Source organism: Oreochromis niloticus, linkage group LG12, assembly GCF_001858045.2.
Source record: "Oreochromis niloticus isolate F11D_XX linkage group LG12, O_niloticus_UMD_NMBU, whole genome shotgun sequence".
Lineage (NCBI taxonomy): Eukaryota > Metazoa > Chordata > Actinopteri > Cichliformes > Cichlidae > Oreochromis > Oreochromis niloticus.
Genome location: NC_031977.2, coordinates 10,852,767 through 10,869,267, shown reverse-complemented (window position 1 = coordinate 10,869,267; position 16,501 = coordinate 10,852,767). Strand labels below are relative to the sequence as shown.

Here is a 16,501-nt window from a genome sequence, read left to right as displayed (position 1 = left end):
CAAAGTCTCTATGGGATGACATCCAGCCAATTGACTTGAGGGAGACAATAGCCAGCAATCCGGAGCCCACAAAGGATCCAATCCCAGAGAAGAAAAAGAAGAGCCCCATGATGGCACTCTGCATGGACTTGGGGGCTGCAGAATAGGCAAACTCCAGGCCTGCAATAAAGATGAAAACACATACATAGAAATATATTTGATTAAATCTTAATGTAACGCAGCTTTATAGTTTATATGGTACAACATGTAATGAAATATGACAAAAGCTGCATTGATGATGTAATGTAACTTGGAATTCACTGCTACTTAGACACAGGATTTACCTAAGCAAGTTCTGAATAAATCCAAGTCTGAGATACTGGAGCAACAAGGTAACATAATTTACTTGGATATGAGCAGTGTGATAAATAATAATATGTGGAAATCTAAGTCTTTCCTGACTAAAATTAATGCTTCTTCACTTTGAATGTCATCTTCAGATGCATCTCTGGACCACTTTAAATTACATTTGGGGAAATGGGCAAACTTGCATGGAAGCAAATATGGCAAGCAGGATTGGTAGAGAAAACAATATCGTGTTGGCATGTCTAACAAAAAAAACTGCTCTTTTTAAAAGATAGTCCCCAGATTTCAGATCATTTCGATTAAATGTCCTTCCTCAGAGACCCCAGAATATTGCACAGTTTGTGCAAAACCCAGAGGCAGCCTCTTGGTTTTAGACACACGGTTTTCTGGATTGTAAACTGTGGTAACGCCACTGATATAACAGCTTATCTGGCTCACGATCTATTACAATTTACATGTTATTGCCCATAAAAGTAACCAGTACCCACTAGGTGATCACTGCGTTTAGGTTTAATCAAAGATCAATACTGTAGAAAGAGTAGTGATTTTTGTTACTTCTAGTGGACAGACAACTAAAAACATCAGGCATGCTGGTGTACATTTTATGGGCGGAGTAACATTTCAATCCCAACTCTTCGCGTATTTATCCATCTGTGTAAAATAATTTTGTTTTTTGGGCGGGTTTTGTTGACTGTTCACTTGTTAATTGCAAAAGAATTCCTTGGCAGCTCATTTCCTATGGTGGCACTGGACTGTGGTGTTTGTAAGTACTAAATAATTTGTGGAAGACAAATTATTCAGTATTTACTGTGTGATGGAAAAAAAAAAAAACAGACTGGAGGGGAAAAAAAGAGCAAGAAACTTTCGAGAAAGAGGAGTATGGAGAGAAATCTGTGTGTCCTTTGCCTAAAACATTCTGTCTTGCTGCAAGCTGACATTGATAATTTCATGGCACCTCAAACATAGGAGGCCCTATAGCTACATCTGTCAGAAGAGATTAGGGAGTTGTGCTTATGTGTGGCTTTTAACATCCTTAGAGGGTAACATTGTGCAAATTAACGTGATGAACAGTTTCTTGACAGATACCTGCGATAGTTCTAAGAAAGAAAGAAAGAAAGACTGCAGAGGGATCCTTTTAGAATAAAAAGGCAGAGATTGATGTGGCAAACATTATCACTGGTATGCATGAAAATAACCTATATAACCTAAATGCCTCACTTGCTTTCAGGGAGTGTCGAATGACAAGTTTAATTTTAATAAGGAACAAAAAAAACACTCAGAAGGGGAATATATATGTACACATCTAACATATACATTGTTTTCTATTCCCAAGGTCAAGGTTTTTTTTATGGTTTAGAAAGTAACATAAGCCGTCTACTATTTTCATAAGAAAAAAACATGTTTAAAAATACTGCGGGCACTATTTTCTTTTCTTTACGAGAGGGTTTTGCATTTTCTTGCCACCTTAAAGCAGACGAACTTGAGTGGCATATGTGGAAAGCATTACCCACTGTCCTACAAGACTGGGGACTGCAGTCAGGAAGTTTGATAGCACCAGAGGTTTTACACAGATTTATTCAAACAGAAGATGACTAAGGGGAAATATTCCTCTTTACCAGACACATGCCACAATTCTGTCAGACATTTTGTCTTGAACTAAGCCCTGTGGGATGGAGAGAGAGGGGAGAGCAAGTTTATTTTAAGGATCCCTATAGCTTTGTTAAATCTCGGATTTGACTTTCATAGGGACTCTCTTTACGGAAGTTCCAGTGTTTTATAGAAGCCTTATGGATTTCCGCTCAAGGGTTGTATAATACCCAAGCTCATGAAACAAATTTAAGTCTCCAGAGATTTTTAAAGATGACAAATGTTTTCTGAGGGAACTGGACTGGCCAGATATTCCTTCAAGTCCTAAATATTAATGGTCTCATTTTCACTCTTAAGTAAGAAATAAAGAATGTACTACACCGGAGACCACACAATATGTTGTAGGACATTTCATAGTAGTAGGAGAATGACTCAATCATGCCTGGAGGGATTAACAAGTTGAATCACTAAGATAATTTGATGCCCGAGGCCATGACTGCAAGAGAAAGAAGGCAAAAAAATAAAGATTCCAATTAGATAGATAAGCTGAATGCGAGGTATATTTGCCTATTTTGTATGTCTGCACGCTAAAGGATAAAAATGACCCACAGCTGCTACTGCGTTCAACGCAAAACAACTTCATACAGAATTTCACATTTAGTGCATTTCTTACAAACACAAACAGCATTAAAGCAATTCCCCACTTTGCCACATTATTGTATTACTGGGGCAATATGCTCTCCCCAAAGCTGTTAATGAAAAGGCATTTACTCTTCACGCCAGGGCTCGCAAGAAATGAAATGACTCTCATTTCGCGCGAGTTTCTTACCGAGCAGTTTTGAGCCGATACCTGGAAAATGATCACGAACAAGATTGTAGCTGTTGTTTGAACCAAGAGCTACTCTGACCCACCTTGATCCAATGCAATTCTTTTCTTTTTCATCGCTTTTGCAAACATAAATGACAGGAAATGTATTTCTCTGAGAAAAATAAATAAATAAATGAAACACTTGAAATTTGAACCAAAGAATGTTGCGGGGAGAAAAACAACGGTTGAATTGTTTTCTTAGAATCGTCTTGTCTCGACTAAATAATGTTCACAAAGAATCTCAGCCATTGTAACATTTTCTATGCTGACAAAGAGGAATGTCATTACAAAGCCTTACCAGTATTAGAAGCAGCAAATACCTTAAACTAACTGGACAAATGTTAGAGCTGGATGAAAAATTAGGAGCCTATTCAAAATATTACAAATTAGAGGTGCAAATATTACTCTGATTTAATGTGAAAAGCAATCCACGCTACAGATACTACACAACAGACCCAGTGAGATGTTTTTTATTGCTATAGAGCCACCTGTTATACTATGTCCTGTTAAATGTAAATGAATGTAAATCTGCGGTACTATGCTTCTACAAGTGCAATTTGATAAGAAGAAATCTTAACAGGATGTTTAAGACCCGTTTTCTGCTTCTTTGGTGTATATACGCAGATGTAAATGTCAGATCTATCAAACTGCTGGACTGATAATTAAACTTTCATTGGCTATGGTGTAACACGTCCTTATTAACAGTGTGTCAGCTGTGAAAGCTAACTAAGTGAATATGTGGCAGTGCAATTTGTTAGTATTATCTCTCTTGAGCCGTCCCTTGTTTGTGGAAGGAAAAAGGCCCAATGTAAGAGTCATTGCATATGATGGCACATATCTAAAAATGTCAGCTCACCAAGCTATTAAACATTAAAGGTGAAAGCTTTATATCACGCTCTGCCTTGCACCGCAATTACAAATATAACCTTGGGGCTAATCGTGTATATACAGTATCTGTACATTTATGCATCTCGCCATCTCCTCTATCTGTTTCAAGAGCACTGGACGTAAAATGAAAGCTTTGCTTTTTCCTCCCTGTTTGTTAAAAAACGGTTACTGTATCCACACCTTATTTGGAAAATGCCCCATTACTTAACAATGTCTCGCAGTAGTGTGATAAAATCGGGATAATCAATTATCAATTGATGTTGTGGGCTATTTACTCTGGAGTATGGACTGCAACCCACAAACACATTAAGCTGGTGCAGGATGGCAATAAATCAAACAAAGTGTTCAAAAAGGATTTACACATTAGTCTTCACTGCATTGTGCTTACAGGAATAGGCACAATGGGTTTTAGCCCCCAATCTATTCTGAATGTTCAAAGGGAAAAGCTTACCAACTCAAAGTACAAGTCTCTTACTCTGGAGAAGGATGTGACATTTTACCGTTTGTCTGAGTCATCATGTTTACCTGATCGCACTATTAAATGAGAGCGTTTAGCATTTATTTGAAAACTTCACAGAGGATGTCAACTGGCTGTACCTGCAATGCTGGCAAATATTTCGCTGATTCCAATCAGCACATACTGAGGGATCTGCCACCATATGGCCAAATCTGCCGCGTGGTAGATGACGCTCCCAAGCATCTGGTCAATGGTACCATTGGATTTGACGATCTCCAAGCGCTTTGTCTCCAAAATACCTGATGGGGTGGACACAGAAAACAGTACAAGGAAGAACAATTAACTAAGGGGAAAGCAAAAAAGAAAAAAGACCTAAAATTTATTACAAACACCATATATATTTAGCATGGGTAATTTGAAAAGGCTTACATTTTTTGGAAACGATACTTTAAAGTCCATGACACCAACATACAGCAAAAAGCTGCCTGACTTAGAGTTTAACATTGAACAGTCCATTATGGATTTCGCTAATTTTAAGGCTAGCCTACACTTCATTAAGATCACATCTGCACGCTTCTATATTCTGGCAGTTGGTAATGGGACGGTGCAGATGATTCAATAATAAGAACCAGGCAGTTGTCATCAACTGCCGCTGCTTCCTAAAAGCTTTATTCGATAGCTATTATCATGTAACCAGCGGCTATTTCCAGATAACTCCCAGAGACAGCCTCCTATCATAACTGCACTTAATGCTATATTTGAGAGGAGTTGTAGCCTTGTAATCCGGATATCCTATAATACCAGCTGTCCATCTCGAACAGCACGGCCACTGAGCTGCCCCGAGCAAGTCGCACACTATAAACGCACACATCTCTGCTCCCCCCACCCACCCTAACTAAATATCACACAACAGACAACCCAGCGTGATCCCTGGAAACTCTGCTCTAGCTTTTCTGAAAAAAAAAAAAAAGGAAAAGAGGGCAAGAAAGAGTGAGAGAGCAACAGCAAGAGAGAGAGAAATGCTTTGGGTGCAATAGCCATTGAGCTTTAACCAAATGAGATCAGACAAAGTGAGAAAAGTGAGACAGCATGCTAAAAAACAAACAAACAAAAAAAACAACAGAAAAAACAATGTCAGCATAGTTTTTGAGAGCTGGTCAGCATGTGGCCAAATTCTGGGAGTGTTGTAGAGAAATGATCAGAAACAGTCCACTGTCTGCTTAGCAGCATGCCTTCAGTAGTCCCTTTTCACTGCATGGGTAGTCCACCTGTCCTCGTACCACGTGTGTCAGCACAAACAGCTTCACCGTGTAAAATACTGCTGCACCAATCCAGACAAATACACAACAAGATGAAAGAGATGCTACCACCGAGGAGCAGCGGTGTGGCGTGCCGACAGTGTCATGTGTGACAACTATCTAGTCTGTGGATAAAAGATGCCACACTTGGACATTCACAGCTTTCCATCTGTCAGTCTTTGAACTTCATGATTTTAGCTTGTGGACAGCTACAGATAAGCACCGAGTAAAGTCAACTTAGAATGCAGCTCGAAATGTAATAACAGTGTAAGGCAGCACCCAGGAGTCAGTGTGCGTAACTGAACCAATGTGAATGGAGTCAGTTCTGGGGATAAACGGTGCACAGGCTCTGCAAATTACTGCTGTCTGAATAATTATTCAAATAAGCTGCAGATGCAATATCATTATACTGCATCTCAGTAATTCACTTTACAAAGCATATTACTGTAAAACTTTGACAGAGTCCTCCAATTTGTCTCCTGGAATCCAGGTCAGAAATTTGTCGCACACGAGTTGTGTACTCATCCGTCCAATTCCCACACTACCGCTGCACCATAAACACATTCTCTCCACTCCCAGAACTCAAAACGGCCTTCTGCAATATTCAGAGTTTATTTTGCCTGAATTTAAATGCAAGTGTTGCACTTTATTTCAGTAAGTCGAATGAAAAAGCAAACGGCTAACCAGCTTTGGAACATGAAAATGAAAATATTAGAAGGACCTTTACTTGTCAGAAACCTCATATCCTCTGATATTTAAATAAACACTACAGATTTGGTTAATAATCATTCTACCGCATCAGGTTGATTGAAAAAGATTCGTTTGATGGTCTTACTCTGCCAATCAAGACTAGAACATTTGAGGACTGTACAATCTTCTCTTTACACTCACTGTTTTGATGAGGTGAGCTTTAATATATTAAGTTGCTGGGTTTGTGTTTTTTTTGTGTTTTTTACACATTCTGCTATCAGATGACCATAAAGGAACAAGAATGAACAAGTTTATCATATATGTGGAGATAAGATCAGTTCGTAAAAAATACCATAAAATAATCGTGACCTAATGTCATGACACTTCAGTTTTGTTTTGTTGAACACTGTAGATTCGGCTTGCTTGAGCTATATAAGAATACGAACTCAAAAATGAAATGAAAGAATGGCCAGTTCTGCAGAGATTCCCTCACACTTATCCCCAACAACTGCTGTTTATTTTCATTGAGTGCATTATTCTCCATCTATAAAACCAAACTAGTCAATATCTAAGGATCACTAATAGTAAAATATGTTCATATTGCACATTTGCATTTCTGTGTAAGAAAAAGCGGAGCATTTGTGGAATACAATGTAGACTGATTCTCAGGAGTGTTGCTGATTGGCTTTCTTCCTGCCTTCATGCTCGAAACATTTTAGCCTGGATGCATCAGTGCAGCAGCAACCACTGACAGGCCTGGCTGAAGCTTTATTTCGAAAACAATCTACAGACTGGAAAAGAACACGACTGAGCACGGCTGGTGCAGTCACACAGGACTAAAAAGTTAGATGCCACAGCGCTCTCTATAAGCTAGTGAGTGAGGGGGGACAATATCTGCTGCTTTTCCTTTGCCAGATGGAAAGTCATGGGGTTTTTCGGCATTGACTATAAATCTGTGACAAACCATCTTTCGAGTCCCACATAAAGCAACACCAGAATAGCAATGTAAAAAAAAAAAAACCCCTCACTCAGTGACCATATTTAAGTCATGTCGGTGAAGCTGCTTTGTAAAAGAGCCATGTTACCAAAAGTAATAAAAATATAGATGAAGTAGCTGTATTGCTTGTTGCCCTGGAACTGCTGATTGTATGTTCCATCTACCACAGAAAATAAGCCCAACTTTGCCTTTTTTCCTTTGTTGTGTTTGTCCTACTTAAGTGACATGTACAGAGAACTCGGCTGCGGGTGCACTCACCCGCTGCCACGGCCGAGCACATGACAAAGAACATCCCTACTGCGATCCTTTTCAGGGAGGAGGGCAGCAGGCCGCGCCGTTTCAGGATTGGGTCCACCACTTTGTCCTTCAGGGGAATCAGCATGATAATGAGCACTGCGTCAAACATGGTGAGCCAGGCAGGCGGGAAGCGGAACGTCAACTGGGGAATCCAGGGGGAGAAACATGGGATGAAAGAGAACAAAAAGCAACAAAGTATGAAAACTACACAGTTCGACAAATGTTTGCATTCACTCGAGTCTGTGCATCGTTCAGACTTGATACTGCTCTGGCACCCCCAGGTGGTCGAAAGCAAAACATAAAGCAATTAAAAAAAAACCAAAAAAACAAAACATAAATAGCATCTATAGTAATGCAAGCAGGCAGTCAATACCGAATAAATATTAAGCCTATTATTCACAGCCGTAGCAGCAGCAGCACTAGTATTAATAGGATTCATAAGTTCTCTTTTTTACATTCTAATCTATTAAAGCTTAAATGTGAGACAAAATTGACAAAGCTGATTCTGAATTATTACGATAAAGCGTAATCTTTGGAAGGAATAATTGTGCTGTGTAAACAGACTGGATGACATATCAATCAAACAGAAAATCCACTATAAGCATACAAAGTATTTACAAGTTGAGGCAATATCTCACTGACTGAGCAGTGTAACAGTGCAAACTGCTGGAGCAGAGGTTTTGTTTTTTTTTGTTTTGTTTTGTGCAATTCAAATTCCAAGTGCCATCTGAGCTCCTGATGTGTCTCTGGTTTAACACTTCTGATAGGATCATTTATTCTCAAATTGAATTTCCATTTCTTAGAGCGACCGCTGGCAATCTGTACGCAGCTCCTTAGAGAGTGTTTTTCTCTCTTGTTTGTACATTATCATATTCAAAATGATAGGAAGTGCTAAATGAGACTTCTTCTTTGCCAAGGCAAGGCTGGCATGAATGACTGAGGTGTCTCAGCAGGCCCAAATCTCACAAATCTCAGTGTTTTTTTGTTTTCTTCCCCACTTCCCCAAATGAAAACCACACATACACACTGTATACTGATTTAGCAGTTTGGGAAATGATAAAGACTTATTGCAAGATTTATATTTTCTGCTGCTCTTTATCTTGAGAAAATTGGATAGTGCTACCATTTAGGGATCAAAAAGTATCCCATAAAAATATGGTTGCACATGGCAGGTTGTGAGCATTTTAGCCATTATTTCCCTAGATCACCTTTAAATCAGCGTGAAAGAAGAGTTATTGAAGCATGATTTTAATATATGTAATAATATTACATTTGTAATATGTGTTCATTTTTGTCTGTTAAAAGGTAAAAGCTGGCTTGGGGTTCATGTGGGAGTCATGAAAGCAGTAAAATTACACTATTAGGTGTTTGTGAACACATTACATCCAACTATAATTTCAATAAGAATGCTCTGTTTTTCAGCTACAAGTACTGTTACACTTAAGGAGAGGAAGATAAATGATAGTATAGGATTCTTTTATCACATGCTGTCATGAGGCACAGCAGATATAGAACGTGACTGTTTCTGAGAGCGCACAATTGTGTGAATTGCAATGGCCATTCAGTTTGGGAGAAGCCACCACACGCTTCCAGCAAATGTTTGCAGCCTCTTGTGTGTACTCTACGCAGTTCTGCATTTTCAAACATTAGTAGATGCACAGAAAAACACTCCTCTCAGTAGTAGTACTAACCCAGTGTTTTTGTTTACATTTGGACTGTGAATTGACCAAAAAAAAAAAAAATCTATTTGCTGTAAAACATCATGCATGGCTGATCATTATCAAATTTCAGGCTTCAACTGGCTTTCACATGAATCCAATTTTGAGATTCAAGTTTTCAGACTTGCAACAATGATCCTGTGCGCATAAGCCCAAGGAACACTTGTGAACGTGTGACTCAAATTTCAGCATTGAGCATTACGATCGTTTGCAAATATCACTGAATTTTCTTACCCCTTTAAGATCAGAGCAAAGTTTGTACATAAGCCTCATTTACTATTGAAATATTGAGAGATTTTAAAAACAAGTTTTTAAGAAATAATAAAAAAAATGTTAAAAGCAGAAGAGCAATGGAACAAATAATTTTAGATCACTGCAAAGCATTTCTGAGATAACTGCAGAAACATTTACTTGATTACTATGTCCAAGTTGGTGTGAGACGTTGGGGGGATTTCTAAACCATGTCATGAAGTTTCCTGCAGCTTCACTGCTCTAACCCTTATAATCTATTGTAACAGATTAGAGAAAAAAGCTTATATAAATATGTAATCTCTGCAGACGAATAATAAATTGTTTATCCTCTGAATGAGTAACAGGGCATGAAGTATTGAATGTATTGTGGGTTACCATGAAAACAGTTTTAATTTTAAAATGTGATTTTCAAATTAAAGTAGTTTTGTTTTCAAATTGCCAATCAAACCCAAAAATAAAGCAACTAGTCAAACAATTACTATAAATTCATAAATTTTAACCTCATAGTAGTAGTAATAGTAGTATGGGTGCCGTTTCTCCAAAGAGACAGTTTTTGTTCAGGTTGGCCACTGAAATGTGTCAGGTGAGACGAGACATCTATTCTCACTTCCCTTTTGATAATGACAAATGTCGAGGCCGGTAGCAGGAAGGGCCTAGTTCAATTTTTTCGTACCAGATAAACGGTGCACTTAGGCAAACTTTAAAATGTAGTTCTTAAACACAGTTGTAAACATGTTACACGAGTAAACAAAGTCATGTCACATAGTTTCACGGTGTTCCAAGTCGAGTATTACTGTGGCTTTTCAACAGCACTAACTCAGACTGCGAGGTTTACCGACAAGTGTTTCACTTCACATTTCTGTGAAGTCGGTACACTTCACAATCACCTCAAGCATGCCTGTTCAGAAATATGAACAGACTTACTGCACTACGCAAGCTGCTGTTACTACTCAAGTTAATTTCATTGCTTTTGAACCTTTTGATTTTCAGTCATCAAAGTGCCGCAGCGCTCAACATCTAATCTGCTAGGGGTGTCCTGATAGACAAGTACTGGGCGTGTATCACATAGGCACAAATGCCTGAGCACTGAGTCCTCCATTCCTTGCTGAACCATTTACTGCATGTCACTCCACTGGTCCTTCCCCGCCACCCAGTTTTCTCTATTTTCTACTGCCACTATAAAACGAAAACTTAAATTTGCCAAAACGAAAATAGACTCAGGCAAAGTGAGAGACAGGTATACCAGCAAAATTTGCCAAACAGAAACAGGTGGAGGCGCTGCTGTGGTGAGATACAATGCCAGCCAGGTTGCTAATCTGTGAGGTATTAGTCTATGAAGTTCTCACTTAATCCCCGTTGCATTATCAGCATTTGCTGCTGCCTCCAGCTGTTGTGTGTCAGTGACCTACTGACTCCTTTAGTTTCAGCAGTAAAAAATATAGATCAGAACCACTTGTGAGAAAGCAGGCTAGAGCTCCACGCTGTTATGTTTAACTACAGAGAATTAGAGAACAGTTAAAGTACCACAGCACAAATCAAGTCAGAGCACACTGGCACTAAAACTGTTAATTAAACAGGAAAGAGGTGCAGGAGAGTGTCTCCACTTCAGTTTACCTTAGAGAAGTCAGAAGTGCTGTTTGGGGTCGTATCAGGAATCTTCAGATGGAGGCTCTGCAGGACGTACGTTGTCTGCATCTGTAATGCGAAAAGGAGATTAGAGTCTCAGCGTGAAGTCGTTCTCCACTTTCTGATCACCAGGGTGTCTGGTGCACACCATTCTTCTCCAGTTTTGACACAAACAATGCTTTACCTGATAATGTGTGCAAATTATCTCTTGTGTTCTCACTTTGCATTTCTCATCATGCGCAATACTGTTTTAATGTTTGGATCTAACTTTATATCGGCTGATCTTACCTGAAAGTATACAGTCCAGTACGGAATAAGAGCAAAGAAAACTGGAAGGACCTTCACCAGTGCTTTGACTTCCTCTACTTTCTCTTCAGGAAATTTTCCTCCATAAGTCACTTTGGCACTGTCCAGTAGTGCCGGTTTGCTGTTTCACAGGAAAAATTTAATAAACATAAACCTGATTGAAATAGTTTAAAAATACAGTGTAATTAATGGCATAAAGCAAAAATAAATCTAGAATAAACTAGAATTGGTCTGTGCCCTTTAAGTGGGAAATTAATCAGCCTTTTATGTGAATCTCTCGGCCTTTAACAACAGCACTTCTAGAGATATGAAAGAAACTTTTTTTCTAAAGCCTATAATCCCCATCTCTGGAGAAAATGTCTTAATAAGAAATTCTTGAAAGGCAGCAGGACTGCCCAACTTAAAATATTCAATGTCAAGTTTATGAGCTAATAGTGCTACTTTGGTTCAAAGTCAAGTATCCGCACTTCAGAATAACTTAACCACATGGAACGAAGATGAATGCCTGAACCAATGGGGGAAAAAAACGAATTATACAGGTGGATCAAAGGAGGCTTTAACATAAAGCTCTACCAATAAAATAGAGCCATTTTATTCCACTGGTTCACAGTCACCATCCAACTAACGTCACTACACTACTTTAGGAAGCTGTCCCACTGAGACTGATCTGGGTGTGCTTTGTGTGGTTTGTTTGTACATGTATTTTATTACTGCATGAAATGCCACTCTTACCGGAGCAGGTTTGGCTCCACTGGTTTCTGTGAACAGCAGGCAAAAGCCAGGATCTTGAACATGTCAGTAAAGGCACTTCCATCGGCGGGCTTGGTGATGAAAACCATACGTCCCAGGAGAAAGACCAGGAAAGAGATACCAAGGCACACAGTAGGAAGGATGTAGCCAACCTCAAAGCTAACGTTTTGCTGGATGTAGGCCACACCTCCCAGTGACAGGATGGCACCCAAGTTAATAGACCAGTAGAACCAGTTGAAAAATCTGCGTGTGGCCTCTGGTCCTCTGTCTTTGACCTGCGAGCACACAAAGCACAGGGTGACGTATGTACGCAAGCAATTTTTTTTTTTCTTTAATCCAAACATAAAGAGCGTATAAAAAGAGTAAGTGTACTCTGAACTTTGCAACAGTGGTTTTGTCATGAGTTTGTAAGTTAACTACCAGCATCTGATTGTTATAAAAAAATAAGTGAAGTCACAAGTCCTCTGATATAAAAGATTAAGATTTCAAAGCCAGGAAACAGGGTTTAAATTGATTTAAACTGTGGCTGCATGACTCAAAGCTATAACATATAGTACAAAATACAGTTTGTAAAAACCTAAACTGATCAAAAACACAACAGTGAACTGTCAATAACAAAGAGAAACAGTGATCACAAGCTGAACACCAATTTGCATGAGTCAACACATTTGCCACATTTATAGTAAAATATACATAGCAATACTGTGCAAACTTTATAATATCCTTATCGTTTTATCATCTCAGCTGAGTGAAATGAGCAGAAAAACAATAGAAGCAACTTTTTCTTTATTCTTTATCTGCTTATTGTAGCTTTTAGCATTCTTTAAAAGGTTGCAATTAAAGGTTATAATATTGGCTTAGTAACGCTGCAATAGCTGTCTATGCAAACACATAATATTATCATCTGATCCATCCCACATACAGTTATTCTTTTGAGTGAAAAGATTTTCTCAATTCCTGATGGATATGTTGCTTATATACAAGCACAAAAGATGCACTGGTACAGCTAAAATGACCAGCTGGAGAAATAGATTCTTGTCAGCTATCTGAAATTACTGGGATTTCTGCAATGATTACTCATAAAATGTTGTCCAAGCTTCATAAAGGTCACAATTATAGTAAACACAACTTAACTAAACTCGCAACTCTGTTTGAACCTCCGTGGTATCCAATTAAGAAAATGAGACTGGATGGTTGTTGGGGTGCCTTTATATAAATAAAGGCAAAAAAGTCTGGGTTTCGATTGGTTAACATAAACGATGAACACCTTCCTCGTGATTGTAAAAGCATTTAGAGATATATGAAGCTATAAGCTAGAAAAAAGCTAGAAAAAAGCTATAAGCTTTTTTCTAAAGAGCTGGAGCAAGACTATCGTTACAAAAACATTTAAGTTACCTGAAATAAAAACTACACTTAACACAAAAACTAGGAAAACTAACTTAAATCATATTGTGGGTTTCCAAAACTACAAGAGGAAATATGTTTTAGTCTTTGTCAGCGCAACAAACATTAGAATGTTTTGGTGAATAAGACTAGTGTGCATACATGACACAGAAATTGTGTTTTTATAGTGATATTTATTCTAAATTTCTTGAATATTTCCCTGACAAATACCCCTACATAATGAAAATTCAACCAGATATGAATAAAGTCTAACACAAACTAAAACTAATTAAATATATACAATTAAAATACATCCGTCTCTGAGTGGTGACACCTGTAGACATTTCCACAACTGGACACTACTGTCAGAAAAATAATAATGGCAGTGGGAAAAAAAAATGTGTTAAAGGGAAAACACACTAGCAAAACAACCAGATCCAGCCATTAGTTGGAAAGCTTGGAAGATCTACAGATTTTTAATGAGATTTCTAGATCAGTGATGCGTGAAGAGATTTATCAAAAGGTGGACAACTCCATCATCCCAACTTTAAAGTCTGGTGGAGCCAAAATCACGTATGGATAGCTTGTTATCACTGAATTAAAGAGCAGCTGTCTGTGTTTTAAAGGAAAGGTTAGGTGAACTAGCAAACAAACATTAAATCATCTTATGAGCAGCTACCGGAAACAGCCCCATTTGAAAGCTGTAGCTGCTATAGGAGGTTCAACAACAAGTTGCTACAAACAATAAACTAATATAAATCCAACTTTTTGTGCTATATGTTCAGTCAGATTGTGTTTCTTTACAATTGTCACCGAAGATCAGACCAAGTATCATGACTGACAAAACTGCAAGTCCAAGTTTGGTAATTCCAAAGAGGTCACAAACTTTTTTTTCATGCAAATGCACTGTGCTTAAAAGGGGGAAATCACAACAATCAGTATGATAATTTTTTTACGCTGTGAGAGGGTGTCGTTATTAGGAATGAGGCCAATTTTAACAGGGACTCTTCTGTTTCTCTTAAATATTCAAATCTCCCACGCACCAAGGACTTTCACTTTTTGGAGGATCACTAATGGGAAAATTTTGTCTGTATGAGGTAAAAATTTCAGTTTCAGTACGCAGGAAAAAGTAACCTCATGGTGCATTTCGTTTGCTTTAACATTAGCGGACTTTTACAAAAAAGAAAAAAAAAGCGGTCTCTCTTGTGTGTTGTGTATGTGAACATAACATTGCACTAATCATATTCGTTCTGCCAGCTCCCTTTGAAACATTTTATCCTCTCCTGATTAGATTACTCTGAGAAACAATGACCCCATTGATGAACTTTCCCACTTCCATGATTGCGTGTTGTGGAGGGTCCTCTAGATAATTTTGATACTAAACTGACAGATGTGTGTTTCACTTCTTATTACCAACTAAGAGCAATTGAAGAAGTGTTTTTAAGTGTTTCAGTTTGTACATGTGTTCCAGAGAGATGTATTGTCTATTCTACAAGATGCTTCAAAATGTTTAGTTTTTAATGGTAAGAGCCATAAGTAGCCATGACAATCAAGAGGTTGTATGTCTCAGTGAAATGTCATGGCGCAGCTAAAGCCCCATGACATGTCTGACTTCATTGATGTCCCCACTACACATTTTATACAGGCCAATTCCAGAAAGCTAATGGTTCAGGTTATAGCCTTCTTGCAACATGAAGCTCCAGGTATTTCCTAATTAATACAAACTTTAATAACTCATAGTAGTGCTGTTTATACTTTACCTGATCTGCCCCAAATGGAGTGATGTTAGACTTCACAGTACCCACACCTAAGGCAATTAAGAAAAGTCCACCATAGACTGCTGGGCCACAATATGGGGCACGAATGGGGCAGGTAACGTTTTTTGGAGTGGTAACGTTTGTGTTCAGACACTCAGCAGGCTGCACAGGAAATGCCATTTCTTCCCCGCACAGGTGTATCCTGGTGCCCTCGTTTGAAATAAAAGGGAAAAACAGCATGCCAAAAATGTACAGAACCAAACTTGCGGCAATGGTCAAGAATTTTCCGAGGTATGCATCAGCCAACCAGCCTCCAAATGGTGAAATCAGGTAAGTTACTCCCATGAACATGAGTGGTGCCTGGCTCGCCTGAGTGCCCTCCCAATAAAAAGGACTACCATTGAGAAAAAGAACCAGGTTGGACGTTATGCCATAGAAAGCAATCCTCTCTAATGACTCGGCCAGCAGGATGGCCGCACATGCCAATCTTCTTCCTTCGAAGACTGACGGTGGTGAAGGTCTGCTCTCAGTGTCTGAGTCCAAAAGAGGGGTGCTCTCATTGGCGTCCCTGTTGTAAGCCATTCTCGCCCAACTTAGTGGAATAGAGTTTCTTCCTTATTTTTAAGAGTTCAAACCTGAAAATAAAACACAGATATAAACCAAACGGTGACACCGCAGCACAAACACAAACAAATGTACATTTACAACATCTAAATTGCCAAAGGAGAGCCCATTTTCTTGTCATATAGGTTTTTAGCTTAGTACAAACCTGAAGTAAGCTAGCTTAAACACCACAACAGCTTGTTAAAGTTTTTCATTACCTTACCTTTAATGACAGAAACACGTCCCAGGGGTCTTCGGTTGTCTCCATCAATCTAGACCATGCTAACCGCTCAAATGTTTCGTTTGTACTGTCTAAAAGCTGAACTTTATGAAAAGAGAACTGGGTGTCAACAGAAAAACAGTGTCACAGTCCTGTCGCGTGACACATAGCTCAGTCAAAAGCTGTCACTCTTGCGTTGCTGTGGAGACGATCTGCAAATGAAACTTACGCGACGGATACAGCGAATCGAGGCGCGCAACACCATCCGTGTGATATAGGGATTTGTTCCGCTTACGCAGAGCTAAGCAAGGAGAGAAGGAAGTGGCTCTGCAGTGCATTTTAATCTTTTTTTTCTTTTTTTCTTTTGGTTACGGCTGATTCTGTCATTATATAACATGAACCAACAGGATTTGTGGTTTTGGGGTGGGCATGACAAAAAAAATTTTTTTAAAAAAAGGA

General features: G+C 38.7%; 1 protein-coding gene across 2 annotated transcripts in view; it reads right to left on the bottom strand.

Moving 5' to 3' along the window:
- The window catches only part of slc15a4 (solute carrier family 15 member 4), a 28,802-nt gene that overhangs the window by 11,605 nt on the left and 696 nt on the right, over positions 1-16,501 (bottom strand). The window contains exons 1-8 of one of the 2 annotated variants that reach the window (XM_013271588.3): positions 16,046-16,248; positions 15,223-15,854; positions 12,062-12,354; positions 11,312-11,450; positions 11,012-11,092; positions 7,389-7,569; positions 4,286-4,444; positions 1-159 (exon numbers count right to left, since the gene is read on the bottom strand). In XM_013271588.3, coding sequence (XP_013127042.1) covers positions 1-159; positions 4,286-4,444; positions 7,389-7,569; positions 11,012-11,092; positions 11,312-11,450; positions 12,062-12,354; positions 15,223-15,801 — 1,591 coding nt within the window. In that variant the 5' untranslated portion in view covers positions 15,802-15,854; positions 16,046-16,248. Of the gene's footprint in view, positions 160-4,285; positions 4,445-7,388; positions 7,570-11,011; positions 11,093-11,311; positions 11,451-12,061; positions 12,355-15,222; positions 15,855-16,045; positions 16,249-16,501 lie in introns of those variants that run through there. The other variant, XM_013271589.3, reaches the window with a different exon arrangement.